The sequence below is a fragment of the Garra rufa genome, chromosome 18 (genome assembly GCF_049309525.1).
Source record: "Garra rufa chromosome 18, GarRuf1.0, whole genome shotgun sequence".
Taxonomy (NCBI): domain Eukaryota; kingdom Metazoa; phylum Chordata; class Actinopteri; order Cypriniformes; family Cyprinidae; genus Garra; species Garra rufa.
The window spans coordinates 43,217,012-43,233,565 of record NC_133378.1 but is presented as its reverse complement, the minus strand read 5'-3'; the positions used below and the strand labels follow the sequence as shown (position 1 = coordinate 43,233,565).

Below are 16,554 nucleotides of genomic sequence, written 5' to 3'. Positions count from 1 at the left end.
TTCTGCGGAAGCTGGTACTGCTGCGGCAGTGAGGAAAAGGGCGGGGGGGGGGGTGCTTCTGCGGAAGCTGGTACTGCTGCGGCAGTGGAGAAAAGGGGGGGGGTGCTTCTGCGGAAGCTGATACTGCTGCGGCAGTGGGGAAAAGGGGGGGGGTGCTTCTGCGGAAGCTGGTACTACTGCGGCAGTGAGGAAAAAAGGGGGGGGCTGCTTCTGCGGAAGCTGGTACTGCTGCGGCAGTGGGGAAAAAAGGGGGGGTGCTTCTGCGGAAGCTGGTACTGCTGCGGCAGTGAGGAAAAAAGTGGGGGGGCTGCTTCTGCGGAAGCTGCTGGGGTGGCACCTAAATCAATTGATGAGGGCCCGGTGGGCTTCTTTAATATGGGATCTGTCTGTTCGGATATAACTCTTGAAAGCGTCCGATGACCAGCGCCCCAGTGTTTGGATTTGTTGCTGTGACATACCTTTTTGGGCTGCTGTTGTAGCTGCACCTATTCGAAAGGAGTGGCTAGAGAAGTTATCAGCTGGGGTACCTGATAGAAGCAGCACCACCTTGAGATGCTTTTGGAACCAGAATCGAGAGACAGGACGGTTGAAGTCGTCTGTGAAAAGGGGGTCAGATGGATTTTTTGATTGGGATCTTCTGAGCTGGAGGAAGGCTAGGAGGGTTTGGAATGGTTGGATGGTCGACTGGAGATTAAATATATAGATAAAATGGCCTTTCTTTAATTGGTCTGACTTGCTTTGCTTTATGAAGTAGGAAATAACTTCATCATCTAGCACTGCTAGGTCAGAGATGGTTGGGTGCATGTTCGGGTTGAAAATGGATGTGGTAGTGAGTTCAGAGCATCTGAGGAAGCCGAAGAATACCAGGATGAACATGGTGTCTAAGGTACGGGCGGTGTGTAAAGATTGGTAACCTTTACGGAGAGTAGAGACGCATTTAGTTAGAATTTTCAGGGTTATAGGTTGGCGGGTGTCGGGGCGGGTAGGGTGGGTTTTTTGAATACCTTTGATGAGCAGGGACGTCTGGGAATTGGATATATTGGGTGAAAGTGAGCCGTATATGAGCTTATGAAAAAATTGGATCCCGCTTAGGTATCCTTTGATTGAGCTGATCTGGAGGTTTTTAATGATGTTGAGGTAAGAGATGAAGGAGGTAATGGCTAACAGGGAAAAATATGGGAACGCTAGATTATAGGCGGAGTGGAAAGTTTTAAAACATTTCCACGCTGTTAGGTATGACTGAAGTGTGTTGGGGGAGACGGCTTGTAAGATGGACTCCAAAGATGCTGTTAGGAGAGGTCTCAGAGGGTGATTTAAGGGAATATCAGCTCTGAATAGGGAGGTACTGGGGTTGGGAGAGAATCCGCCTCCGGGGCCAATGCTCTGAATTTCTGAATAGAAAAGCGAGAGAGAGTCAGCTATTACATTTTTTGAGCCAGAGATGTGATGAGCAGTCATGATGAATTGGTCACGAGCTGAAATCCAGATCAGCCGTCTTAATAGGGGCATTAATGCGGAAGAATGGGAACGACCTTTATTAATGCAATGCACGGTGGCTTCGTTGTCGCAATGCACGATTATACTAGTGGCTGACCATTCTTTACCCCATAGAGCGGCAGCGACGACTAGAGGGTACAGCTCGAATAGCGCTGAAGACGATAATTGCTGCGGTAAGTCTGTTAGCTGGGGGGGCCATGTGGAAGCGAACCACCGGCCATGGTAGAAACCTCCGAACCCGACGGAGGGGGCGGCATCGGTAAATAACTGAATGTCGACTGGGGAGGAAACCAGATTTTTGTAGAAAAAAGATAAGCCGTTCCATTGTTTAAGGAAGGATATCCACAGGCTAAGTTCGTTACGGCATGAGTCATTTAAGTATATCTGATCTTCTAGCACATGAACGGAGGACGCGAGGGAGAGGAGATGCGAGATGAAGGGGCGGCCTTGCGGAATAATGCGCATCGCAAAATTCAGGTGGCCGAGGATGGATAAAAGCTCGCGTTTGGAGCAGCTGGAGGCGGTTAAGAGAGAGGAGGCTACCAAAATGGTCCTGTCGATTTTCTCTTTAGGAAGGGAAGCCTGAAATTTTTGGGAATCTAGATTGACGCCCAAAAATTCGATGGAAGTGTTAAGACCTGTGTTTTTTTCTTGTGCAAGAGGGATCCCTAGTTCGGCAAAGAGTTTTTGGGTTGTTGCGAGATGGGCGGTTGGAAGGGAGTCGGGGGGAGAGATAATTAAAAAAAATCATCCAGGAGATGAACCAGGAACGGTAGATTGTAATTGTTAGAGAGGATCCAGCAAATCGCCTCTGACAACATATCGAAAATTTTAGGGCTGCTTCGACAGCCGAATGTGAGGCGGACGGAAAAATAAAATTTTTCCTGCCAGCGGATTCCGAATACATGCCAGTAGTCAGGGTGGATGGGCATGACTTTGAAGGCAGAAGTAATGTCGACTTTTGGCCAGCCAAGCGCCACAACCTGCTTCTTTAATCAGGGTGATGGCTTGATCGATGTCGTGATAGTGGAGAGAAAATTCTTCAAGGGGAATGAGGCTGTTAATACTTGGGAGCGGGGAATTATGTAGGGATGAGAGATCGATTATGAGGCGTTTTTTACCTGAAAATTTTTTGGTTGCGACGCCGATGGGGCTGACTCGAAAAACATCAAAAGGCGGAACGGAAAAGGGGCCAATCATGAAATTTTCTTCTATTTCTTTTTTAATTAAAATGTCGACTGTTTCAGGTTCAGTGAGAGCGGATTGAAGGTTGGGACAGATGAGACTTTGGGAGGGGAGGCTTACGACTCCCGGGTTAAAGCCATGCGAGAGACCTGAAAGGATATAATCTGTAAAATTAGAATCAGGATGGTGAAGCAATTCAGCAGATAAACGAGAAACATTGACAGGAGTCGATAAGTACTGTTTGTCTTTTTTATTTGCAGCTCTCTGCACTGGACATATCAAACGGGCATGGGAGCCACCACAGAAATTACATACATGCAGAAAACGACAGCGTTGTCTAGTGCACCTCGCGTTATTAAAGTTAGCGCAAGCTTGACTGCCGGAAGAGGAAGAGTGGCGGTGAAGAGAGGGAGAGGGGAAGGAAGAGGTGTCCATGAGGCGTGGGACATAGCTGGTAGATTTGGGTTGGGATGGTTCGGGACACGGAGGGATAGAAGGGTTGACGAAGGGGCAAGAGATGGAGGAGTGCGAGAGGGAGCGGCAAACTGCGCAAGCGATGTTGCGACAGCCAGCGAACACCCTGCTGTGGAGCTCGTAATCCAAGGCTCCCCAATAGGGACACTGATTCCACTGAGCGGTACGGATTGCACATTTTGCGAGAACATTTTGTGGTAGGTGTAAAAATGCGAGCCGCCGTATGAAAGCGCGAGCTCAGCGATTATCGTAAGGTAATTGCTGAGCTCGCGTCTCCTGTGGGGAAAAACAGAGCATATTACCTCTGAGAACCGGTTGAACGCGATGGTGAATTCAGTAAACGAAAGAATGCGAGATGAGTGGTGAGTGGAGTTTTTTAGGGTAACGGAAAATTCGCCGCAATTTATTAGGCGATCCGGGTGTGAAGGAGAGAGAGGGGATAGAAGGGTGTAGAGGTCAATGTCTGCACCTGCTAGGATTTGTGTCCGGATGGAATTGGCAACGGGAGGTGGATCCAGGGCGATTGCGTTTGGAGGGATGGGCAGGGGAGTGGCTGAGGCTAGCGTGAAAGTATTGCGAGAATGTGCGGAGAGAGAGACTGCCGGGAGTGATAGCGGAGGCGTGCTCACGCTATTACTGACTCCTGGGGCAGGAAGGGAAGAGGGATAGATGGGGGGTTAACAGGCGCCGGAGCAAGAGACGAAAGCGGAGGCATGCTCGCGCTGTAGGTAGCTCCTGGGGCGGGTGTACGCGGCTTTAGGAGGAGGGGTGTAGTTTGGCGGATCGCCCGCCTGCAGTGAAGTGAAGAGGTCGAGGAGCTCCGCTTTAGTGGCTCGACGCGGAAAAGTGGCGCCGGCACTGGTGAGTGCTTGGCGCAGTCCAGCCACGGTCCATTTCCCTGTAGCTGGGATGGAGGAAAGGGCTGAGGCGAAGGAAGACGCCGGCGAAGGCGGCTGATGCCTCGAGGGTGAAGGTGATGGTGGGGTTCGGCGAGCGTGAACGGTGGAACGGGAGGTTTTACGGCCCCGTTTTGCAGCCGCAGGCTCGCTTGGAGGGTCCTGCGGGACGACGTTTGCCTGTGTCGCGACAGGTGATGTTTGCGAGGCAGCGGCCTCGTGAAGATTTTCCTCTTGGAGAAGATCGATATCTGACATTTTTCCTGGCTTGGTTGGACCGAAGTCGGTTGAAACGAGAGATAGGAAGGTAAGGCTGCTTTGATTATTTATAGTGATTCCCTTTAACACTGATTGGATAGGGAGTGATTACTGATGATGCATTGGCCGTGTTAATTATCTGTGCGTGCTCCTCCCGAAATTTGTTAATAAAACATCACTTATTTGACCAAACCACTAAAGATTTTGGCTTCTCTACTAATGATTTGAGGAGTTGTGTTTGATTAGAAGAGTTTTAAAAAAGTGTTGAGCTGGTGTGCCTTCAGAAACAAGGTTGGTGAACATCATGTTAGCAGGTAAAATGACACAAACTGTTCACTACTAAGAAAACCATTCTAGCCATGCCAGGACATTTAAAGCCAATCAGAAAACAATTTGTACCACCTGGATAACACCTGCTAATTAATGAGATCAGTAATTATTAACACTCAGCATACAAGCTGATGTTTTAGCCCACAGAACTCAAGTTACAACAGTAATCGTTTGTTTTCCTGAATATCACACATATATAAATTATCCCACATGAACAGCTAGAAATGGCACCAAATAAAGACCACAGAAAAAAATGTGGATGGATAGAAACAATCTTTAGTACCTAATATTATCTAATCTTTACCCAGACACATTTATTCCAAGCCTAGACTGAACACTCATCTGCCAAACATATAGCTAACTTTCTACAGGCAATTTTATGGACATGAAATGGCTGTGGAGGTATCATAAGGAGGTGTTAGAACCTTTGTTCTGAAACTGGTCCATTAACAAACACTTTACATGCTATCTCATGCACTGATGTGATGTTTACCAGGGTGCTTTAATATGATTTCCAGTACACAATTACAAATTCATCATGTAAAATCACACACTAATAAAGAACACTCCTGAAATTTTTTTTCAAAACAGACAGGACACTATTTACACCCTAATTAAAAATGTACACTTCTAACTTGCGCACATTATTCATTTAGACTCATTTTATATCATCAAAACTGATTTTCTAAAGTTAGAACCACAAGCGTGAGGCAAAACCCATTAGTGCATGAGTTCTTCTTCTGGTGTTTTTTGGTGGTTTTGGCAAACCAACGAAAGAGGTGCATATCCGCCACCTACTGATCTGGAGTGTGGAGTGAACATACATTTGTTAGGAAGAAGAAAGAGAAAAAAAAACATTCCTTATTAATTACTACGAAATGAAATTCTTTCCATATTTCCTGTCTCTTTCAATTAACTAAATAATTCCTCATTAATTCTTGATTGCATTTCCCTTCCCTAACAGTGTTTTTAGGGATACTTTATCGTACCCCATCAATCCTAATTTTTGACTAAGTTGGTTTCTTTCTCTTTCATAAGCATCACATTCTATTACATTGTGTTTTACTGTTTGTGGAATCCCACATTTTCATGTTTCCCTGTTTAATTATAATTTAATGCCGTACACTCCTGTATCTGGTGAAGATGCCTTCCTTTCGTTCCACTATCCCATGACTTTTGCCATAACTTTCTTACTTTTCTTAATATTAATTTCTTAAATTCAGTTTTGCTAATTGACTCCTTATTTTACTAAATCTGTGTCATTTACAGAGTGAAGGTAAATAAACTTTAATAAATGGTTATTTAAAATGTGTTTATTTTGTTAATTGAGTTTTATTTTAGAGCTCTGTTCTCCAATTGAACGTGCCTCCCATGCGTCTTGTTTTAAGCTTAGTTTACTCTGATAATGAACTATCACTCAAAACACACATCTGACTGGAGTGATGCTGGGCAAGTACTGCAAAAAAAGTTTTTTTTTTTTTTCATTGATACAAAGTTATGTCTGCAATAGTTTCAATATTATTTGTTTTTCAGACAGTCCTCTAAAAAAAGTAGTATCAAAATGACACATTTGGCTTTTGACCACTGAAAAGGTGAACAATTTAATGATTAACTCCTGGAACCATATTGAAAATCTCTGGAACCGAACCATGCAGGGCCTTACAAATGAAGATGCCAAAAGGGAAGTTTGTTAAGACCCATTTCTACAATAGTATAAAGACATCTTTAATACTTCTTGAGTTACAGGCATGCAAAGGTTGGAGTAGAAACTTGAAAATTGCTGTTTCCACATTTTTGAATGGTCACCATTGGCACATAATGCAAAAAGATGGCTAAAGTCAACAGATTTTACTAATAGAGCTACTGATCTCTGTGTAAAAAATAACATTATGCTGCTGCCATCTTTCTAAAGTCATTTTTACCCCCCTGTAACTTGACTCTGAATCTAAGGTGAAAATTGCCATTTGACCTCCCTCTACAAAATACTGGATTACTCAGTAAATATTCATCAATGACATTTAATATTTTGGCTTTCATCACTATACTTATCTTTATTGTTTTTGAAATTTGCCATAGTGATGTGTTTAAGGTTAATAAGGTTTAAAGGTAATACGGTTTAATGATGGGTTAAAGTGTAGATTCTAGATGTATTTACAGAAATAATTGCAGATGCATTTGCATGCTGTTTTTTTTATTATATGTACCACGTTATAAAAACGTATGCCCATTTATGCAACAGAAATAAAAAGTGAATTTGAAAATTACAACTTTTTAATCTCAGAATTCAGACTTTCTATTGCAATTCTTAAAAGAAAAAAGTAAATTCTGAATTTATATCTTGCAATCTTTACTTGTTTCTGAATTATAAGTTTCTCACCATGAAATAAAGTACATCAAATTTCTTGGCACTAAATAACTTGGAGTTTTTATTTCACAATTGTGAAGAGTCAGATTTGAAGTAGGTTCCAGATATTGCTCAAGTATTTTCAGGACATGGCAGCACATGACATGCTGTATTAATTTTAATGTAAACGATCTGAAGGTCAAGCACCATTTAAAAAAAAAACTTGTGTGGAAAACACCGTATATACACAGGATTAAGAGATACAATTTCTTATTGACAGTCTCCAATGAAGTGCCTAGAAACATGCAGCATTATTCTATGTGGTGACGTACTTTTATTTTTATTTATTTTTATTTATTTTTTTTTATTTGGAGTGCAAAAACATACATGGTAAATGCAGAAACAGAAACAACAACAACAGAAACAATACCAACAAAAAACAAAAACAAACAAAAAACTATACTAACAACAACAAAAAAAAACAACAAAAAAACAACAACAATGATAATAAATGAGAAATGAGAACAAGACAATCTGAATAATAATAATAATGTATAAGTAGTAGTAGCAGTATAGGTAGTATTAGCATGTTCAAAAATAATAGAAATGGCCATAAATCGGAGTAACAATGACATGACAATGATGATATGGTTAATATTTTGTGATGACAGTAACAGTAATATCAATAATAACAGTAATCATAATAATAATAATAATAATAACAGCAATAATCCCAAGGATGGTGATTACAGTATGATGTTGTGATGATGGTAACAGTAATATCAATAATTATAATAATAAGATAATAATAATAATAATAATAAATAATAATAATAAAAATAAATAAATAAATAAATAAATAAATAATAATAATAATAATAATAATAATAATAATAATAGTAGTATTAATAACAATAGTAAAGTTTGAGTTGTAACAATGATATTTTGTGACGATGTTTTGTGATGAAGGCAACAGTACTATTACTATTAATAATAATAATAATAATAATGATGATAATAATAATGATATAATCACAATAGTAGTTATCTAAATATATGTATGCAGGAAAATATACTAATGAACCATACCCAACACATACCACACCTATCCGAGCTTCTGTGTCAGTGTGCATGTGTTTTTTTTTTTTTTTTTTTTTTTTTTTTTCCTCCTTCCTCTTCTCCATTCAAGGCAACATTGTAGACATCATATGATGTATGTAAGTTTGAATTCAAGTGGTGCATTAAAAGAAGAGTGCGGTGCATTAAAATCAATATGTGGTGCATTAAAAACATGGGTGGTATTTGTTGGGTGCAGTTTTAATTTATTTATATTTATAAATTTTTAATTATGTATATTTAATGATGTAATCTTCAGAAAACTGTTACCGTCCATACAAAACATCATCCCATCAATTTATTACTTTTCAATGTTTCTCTGATATAGTGATACAATAAATGAAAACAACAACAATAATAATAATAATAATAATAATAATATTAATATTAATAATAATAAAAATAATAATAATGAAAACACTCATGTTACTAATACCTTATATAAATATGAATAATATTTTGTGAATACTTAAAGATAAGTGTGTCAGATTTGTAAGAGTTGACTGAGGTCTGATGTTGGATGTTGCGATTCTGATGTATATGGAGATGAAAAATATTCTAGGGAGATGTATTCTGTAAGCAAATTTTTCCAGTGTGTTATGTGAATGGTGTTTCGGGATTTCCAGTTCAAGAAGATAGTTTTCTTGGCAATGGCTAGAGCTATGAGGAGTATCCTTTTGTTTGTTATTTCCTGATTAAGTGTTGATAGATCGCCCAGTAGACAGAGTGAAGGGGATAATGGGATGTGACAACCCAGGAGGTGGGATAGGGATTCGGTAACATCTTCCCAGAATTGTTTAATGGGTGGGCAGTGCCATGTGGCGTGGATATATGTGTCCGGGCTATTTTGTGAGCAGTGCACGCAAGTTTCTGATGTGAATCCCATTTTAAACAGCCTTTCCCCAGTGTAGTGTGTTCTATGAAGGGTCTTGTACTGTATGAGCTGAAGGTTGGCGTTTTTAGTCATGGAATAAATATTATTACAAATTTGACTCCAGAAGTCGGTATCAGGAGCAATAGAAAGGTCTTTTTCCCATTTGGTTATTGGTAAACTTAAGGTTTTATTTGAATTGGTTATCATTTTGTATAATTTAGAAAGTAATTTCTTGGGGGACGATATATTAACTAAATCTGCTACTGCGGAAGGAAGGTGAAGATTGATGGTTCTGTTATTGATTTTAGATAAGACAGCTGATTTGAGTTGCAAATAAGTCAATAATTGATTGCTCCCAATACCGTACTTCTGGACTAGGTAGGAAAATGGAACCAGTTTGTTTGACTGAATAATGTGATTAATATGTGTGATACCCTTATCTGCCCATTTATGAAAATTTAGTATTTTTTTGTTACTTGTGAAGTCAGGGTTATTCCAGAGTGGGGTGAAGTTAGATGGAGCCAGATTGGAGTTTGTGATTTGATAATATTTCCACCAGGCCGTCAGAGCTGAAGCTATTGTCAAGGCTTTGAAGCATGAGTGATGTTTAATGGACTGACTAAGAAATGGAATGTCTGATATGTGTATGTTTTTGCAAAGTGATTGTTCTATATCTAGCCAAATGGTGTCTGCCTGAGTGGGGTGAGTCCATTTATATATGTATTGGAGTTGGTTTGCTAGCGAGTAATGGTAAAAATGTGGTGCTTCTAAGCCTCCTAAAGATTTGGGTTTTTGTAAAGTGCTTAATTTTATCCTTGGTGGTTTATTTTTCCAGTAGAATCGGTTGATGATGGAGTCTAGAGATTTGAACCAATTGAGAGTAGGCTGTGTTGGGATCATTGAAAATAGGTAGTTTATTTTAGGGAGTACTGTCATTTTGATTATTGATATTCTTCCCTGGATTGAGATTGGTAAGTTGTGCCAGCGATTGAGGTCATCTTCTACTGTTTTTAATAAAGGAGTGAAATTGAGTCCATTCAGCTCTGACAGCCTGGAGGAAACCCTAACGCCTAAGTAAGTGATGTGACCTGTGCATAGAGGAATGGGTGATACCTGGGCTGCCACATCCCATTTAGATTGATGTAGTGGAAGGATTAAAGATTTATTCCAGTTTATTGCATAATCGGAAATTTTAGAGTATGAATCAATGGTTTTAGTTATTTCTTGTAGAGATGACTGAGGATTTTGTAAAAAGAGTAAGATATCATCGGCATATAAACTAATCTTATGTTGGGTTTGGGGTGTGTGAATTCCTTTGATGAGTGGATTCTGGCGGATGGCTGCTGCTAAGGGTTCAATGAAGATGGTAAATAAAGATGGAGAGAGTGGACATCCCTGCCTAGTCCCCCTGTGCAGTGTGAAGCTTTGTGATGTTAGTCCATTGGTGTTGACTGTGGCTGAAGGTGTTGTGTATAAAATCTTAATCCAGTTAATAAACGACTCCCCAAAGCCAAATTTTTGTAGTGTGGTGAAAAGAAAGTTCCAGTTGACTCTGTCGAAAGCTTTTTCTGCATCTAAAGTGACTATGAGGGTGTCTTTCTGCTGTAGTGATGAATAATGGATTAAATCATATAGTCTGCGTGTGTTATTGGATGCATGCCTACCTTTGATGAAACCTGTCTGATCTGGGTGGATTATAAATGGGATAATTTTTTCAATTCTATGTGCCAGAGCTTTGCTGAGTATTTTGATGTCTACGTTGATAAGTGATATAGGACGGTAATTTGACGGAAGGGTTGGATCTTTATTAGGTTTGGGGATGAGTGAAATAGTTGCTGTGTTCATGTGTACTGGTAATCTTGAGTTCTCTTTAATTTCGGTTATTGCTCTGATGAATAATGGGGATAAAATGGACCAGAAGTGTTTATAAAACTCAGCTGGGAAGCCGTCGGGTCCTGGTGCTTTATTGTTCGGCATTTGATTTAGGGCGATATTAAGTTCTTTTTCTATGATTGGTTTGTCCAGTGCACTGATTTGTTCTGTGTTAAGTTTGGGGAGTTCAATATTATTAAGAAATGAATTAATATCCTCTTGTCTTGTGTTATTATCAGATGAATAAAGTTTAGCATAGAAGTTTCGAAATATTGTATTTATTTCTTGTGGAGAGTTGGTAGGCTTCCCTGCTGAGTCTTTAATAGTTGCAATTGTTGTTTTTTCTCTATTTCTTTTGATTTGATTGGCCAAATATTTACTGGATTTGTTGCTATGATGGAAGGTCTCTTGACGGAGTCTATGAATTAGAAATTGAGTTCTTTTATTAATGATTTCATTTAGCCGGAATTTTTGGTGGTGACGTACTTTTAACTGAAACAAAAACATATCGCCCAGCCCCGCCCACTTCTTTTGAATAGCCAATAGCGTTACATTTATATCTGCTCGGGCCAGAGCCATTGATTACCCCATAGATTCAATATGAAACTCTTGCTAAAACAAAATAGTCATCATAATCCCCAAACAGAAAACACTTACACTATGAACAAGTGATTGATCTTAGCCGCAGATTCAGTGTCAATTTATAGTGTAGGGGCGGAACACTACGGACTCTAGAGAGCATTTGATTGGACAGAACATTTGATGAGAAGCTGAAGTGCACGGTGATATCAAAATCGTTGATTCATATTGACGGAAGTGACGAGACCATAAGTTTTGAATGCCCATATCTTGTAAACACAAATTTTGTCATCGTTTTGAAGCACACTAGCTTATATATAACCTCAAGGTTAATATACTCATACTAAAAGCCAAAAAAAAAAAAGTTAATTTTGATTTCATGGGGACTTTAAGCATGCAAGCACAACTTTTAAAGATGGATTAAAAATGAGTTTAGCATACTGTCACTATTGTCCTTCCATTTTGGGAACTCACAACTTTAAGTGGCAGAAATTAAAAGCTTGTATAAATACCAAGACAACTCCTATGCCAATAAAAGCCTAGAATCATTTGTGAACTACTAGAACTCATTTCAATAGCTGACATTAAATAAGTCAAAGACATTAATAGAACATAATATAAACTAAAAACAAAATAGTTACCAGAATCTACACAAATACTGACCTTAGCTACTTAAATGAAACCTCAAACATTAGTCAAGTCAAGTCACCTTTATTTATATAGCGCTTTTAATACAGATTGTGTCAAAGCAACTGCACAGTATTTAAACAGAACAATAGTGTGTAAGTAACGCATTATTGTAAACAATCAATTTTCAGATAAAGGCAGTTCATCAATGAATTCAGTGATATCATCGTCAGTTCAGTTCAAATAGTATACGATATCGCTGGAAAGTGTCCCCAACTAAGCAAGCCAGAGGCGACAGCGGCAAGGAACCAAAACTCCACGGGTGACAGAAATGGAGAAAAAAACCTTGGGAGAAACCAGGCTCAGTCGGGGGACCAGTTCTCCTCTGGCCAGACGAAACCAGCAGTTTGTACCAATGTCCGATTGTAGAGAACTCATCAGGATCCTGTGGTGTAGCGCCGATGGCCGTCTAGGTTGGCGAGGTCTTTAGTGATGATCCATCTCTGGAGCTCATCTGGTTTACATCCATGGCTATTGAAGTCATCTCCAGGTGGTGATCCATGATCTAAGCTGGGTGCAGACTGGATCCGGGGGACTGCAGTGACCATCTGATCCGGATACAGGCTGGGTCTGGTGGCTACGTTGACCTCGGAATAACAAGGAAAGATACTAATATTAGCGTAGATGCCATTCTTTTTACGATGCAACGAGTGCATCAGATGTTATGGGAGGTGTTTTCGGTTCCGGTTGACCTAATTAATGCAGCCTAACAATCCTTAATGGATTTGAATTATAGGAATGTGTTAATGTTTTATATGTAAGCCAGGTTAAAGAGATGTGTCTTTAATCTAGATTTAAACTGACAGAGTGTGTCTGCCTCCCGAACAGTGTTAGGTAGATTGTTCCAGAGTTTAGGCGCTAGATAAGAAAATTATCTGCCACCGGCAGTTGATTTTGATATTCTAGGTATTATCAAATTGCCAGAATTTTGAAAACGCAGCGGACGTGAGGGACTATAATGTGATAGAAGCTCGCTCAAGTACTGAGGAGCTAAACCATTGAGGGCTTTATAAGTAATTAGCAAGATTTTAAAATCTATACGATGTTTTATAGGGAGCCAATGCAGTGCTGACAGAACCGGGCTAATATGGTCATACTTTCTAGTTCTAGTAAGAACTCTAGCTGCTGCATTTTGGACCAGCTGGAGTTTGTTTATTAAGTGTGCAGAACAACCAGCCAATAAAGCATTACAATAGTCTACCCTTGAGGTCATGAACGCATGAATTAATGTTTCAGCATTTGACATTGATAGCATAGGTCGTAATTTCAATATATTTTTAAGATGGAAAAATGCGGTTTTGCAAATGCTAGAAATGTGGCTTTCAAAGGAGAGATTGCTATCGAATAGGACGCCTAGGTTCCTAACTGATGACGGCGAATTTACAGAGCAGCCATCTAGTATTAGACTGTGTTTTAGGTTATTACTTGTAGAGTTTTTAGGTCCAATAATTAACACCTCTGTTTTTTCAGGATTTAACAGTAAGAAGTTATTCGCCATCCAGTTTTTAATATCAGCTATGCATTCTGTTAGTTTTTCGAATTGATATGTTTTGTCGGGCTGCGAAGAAATATAGAGCTGAGTATCATCAGCGTAACAATGAAAGCTAACACCATGTTTCCTGATGATATCTCCCAAGGGTAACATGTAAAGCGTAAAAAGTAATGGCCCTAGTACTGAGCCTTGAGGTACTCCATACTGCACTTGCGATTTAAATGATACCTCTTCATTTATTGCCACAAACTGATGACGGTCTGATAAGTACGATTCGAACCAAGCCAGTGCACTACCATTAATGCCTACATAATTTTCAAGTCTATTTAAAAGAATGTTGTGGTCAATAGTATCAAACGCAGCACTAAGATCCAGTAGCACTAATAGGGAGATGCAACCACGATCGGTTGACAAGAGCAGGTCGTTTGTAACTCTAATAAGAGCAGTCTCAGTGCTATGATATGGCCTAAAACCTGACTGGAAATCCTCACAGATACCATTTTTCTCTAAGAAGGAGCATAATTGTGAGGATACTACCTTTTCTAGTATCTTTGACAGAAAAGGGAGATTCGAAATTGGTCTGTAGTTAATTAATTCAGTGGGGTCAAGTTGTGTTTTTTTAATGAGTGGCTTAATAACAGCCAGTTTGAAGGTTTTGGGGACATATCCTAATGATAGTGATGAATTAATAATATTCAGAAGAGGATCTATGACTTCTGGAAGTACCTCCTTTAGTAGCTTAGATGGAATAGGGTCTAACATGCATGTTGTAGGTTTAGATGATTTAACAATTTTATACAATTCTTCCTCTCCTATAATAGAGAATGAGTGGAATTGTTCCTCAGGAGATCTACAACGCATTATCTGATGCGATACTGTAGCGGGCGGCTGTATGGTTACAATTTTATCTCTAATAGTGTCTATCTTGGAGGTAAAGTACTTCATAAAGTCATTACTGCTGTGCTGTTGGGAAATGTCTGCACCTGTTTCTGCTATATTTTTCGTTAATTTAACCACAGTATTGAACAAATACCTAGGGTTGTGTTTGTTTTCTTCTAAGAGAGACGAAAAGTAATCCGATCTGGCAGTTTTTAATGCTTTTCTATAAGTTACATTCACACCAAGCATTACGAAAAACCTCTAGTTTTGTTTTCCTCCAGCTGCGTTCCATTTTTCGTGCTTTTCTCTTTAGGGCGCGAGTGTGATCGTTATACCACGGTGTTACACTGTTTTTCTTAATCTTTTTTAAGCGCACTGGAGCAACTGTATCTAAAGTGCTAGAAAAGAGAGACTCCATAGTTTCTATTACATCATCAAGTTTTTCTGAGCTATTGGATATGCTGAGGAATTCAGATAATTCAGGAAGATTACTTACAAAGCAGTCTTTTGTAGTAGAAGTGATGGTTCTACCGTACTTGTAGCAAGGAGTTGAATTTACAGTTTTAGCTATCTGGAGTATACAAGAGACTAGATAATGATCTGAGATATCATCACTTTGCTGCAGAATTTCAACACCATTAACATCAATTCCATGTGACAGTATTAAATCTAGAATATGATTTCGGCAATGAGTAGGACCTGACACGTGTTGTCTAACCCCAATAGAGTTCAAAATATCTATAAATGCTCTTCCTAATGCATCTTTTTCATTATCAACATGGATGTTAAAATCACCCACTATTAAGACTTCATCTGCGGCCAACACCAACTCGGATAGAAAATCAGCAAATTCTTTAATAAAGTCTGTATGGTGCCCTAGTGACCTGTAAACAGTAGCTAGTACAAACGTCACGGCGAATTTATCATTAGCACTTGTTTCTCTGGATAATGCTATATGAAGCACCATTACTTCAAACAAGTTATATTTGAAGCCCTTTCTCTATAAATAGTAGAAACACCGCCCCCTTTACCTTTTAGACGCGGTTCATGTTTATAACAGTAATCTTGGGGGGTGGACTCGTTTAAAATAATGTAATCGTCTGGTTTTAGCCAGGTTTCTGTCAAACAGAGCACATCTAGCTTATGATCAGTGATCATTTCATTTACAAAAAGTGCTTTCGTAGAAAGGGACCTGATATTCAATAAGCCAAGCTTTATCAATTGTTTCTCTGTATTATATATTTTTGATTTGTTGAACAATTAAATTGTTAGTCTTGATTTGATTCAGGCATTTTTTGTATTTTCTTGCTCGGGGAACAGACAGTCTCTATAGTGTGATATCTAGGCGAAAGGGTCTCTATGTGCTGAGAATTAACTGAAACATTATTGAAAGAACCATTTTTGGAGAAGTCATGCCAAAGTGAACATTATAACCTTAAAGTTACTTGTACTAGTCTTAGTACACAAGAGACACTGGAGTTGAACAAAGGGAACAAAGACAGAAATACTCAAAACAGGATTTTATTGTTACACAACATCATGGCTGGAGTTCGCATGTAAATATACAGGGCCTGAAACGTATTCAGAAGCAGCATCTTGGCTGAAGTTGCCATTTACGAAACCTGACTCCGTAGCGTCCCAACTGAAGGTGGCATTCACAAAACCAGTCTCCTCAGAAACATCCTGGCTAAAGGCAACAGTGTTGGCAAAACCAGACTCCTTGGGAGCAACCAGGCTGAAGTTGCCGGGGTTTGCAGAACCAGACTCGGGGGCATCTAGGCTGAAGTTGCCAGTGTTTGCTGAACCAGACTCGGGGGCATCTAGGCTGAAGTTGCCGGTGTTTGCTGAACCAGACTCGGGGGAATCTAGGCTGAAGTTGCTGCTGTTTGCAGAACCAGACTCCTCAGGGGCATCTAGGCTGAAGTTGCCAGTGTTTGCTGAACCAGACTCCTCAGGGGCATCTAGGCTGAAGTTGCCAGTGTTTGCAGAACCAGACTCGGGGGCATCTAGGCTGAAGTTGCCACTGTTTGCAGAACCAGACTCCTCAGGGGCATCTAGGCTGAAGTTGCCA

General features: G+C 39.7%; 1 protein-coding gene across 1 annotated transcript; it reads right to left on the bottom strand.

Moving 5' to 3' along the window:
• Positions 1-342: 342 nt before the first annotated feature.
• LOC141290715 (uncharacterized) lies at positions 343-1,458 on the bottom strand. The gene has a single exon (XM_073822807.1). The coding sequence runs from the start codon at positions 1,456-1,458 to the stop codon at positions 343-345; it is 1,116 nt and encodes a 371-aa protein (XP_073678908.1).
• Positions 1,459-16,554: the final 15,096 nt, after the last annotated feature.

What these genes read in the sequence shown, in the direction of transcription:
- LOC141290715 (XM_073822807.1), bottom strand. Translation starts at nt 1,458, where the DNA reads ATGACTGCTCATCACATCTCTGGCTCAAAAAATGTAATAGCTGACTCT.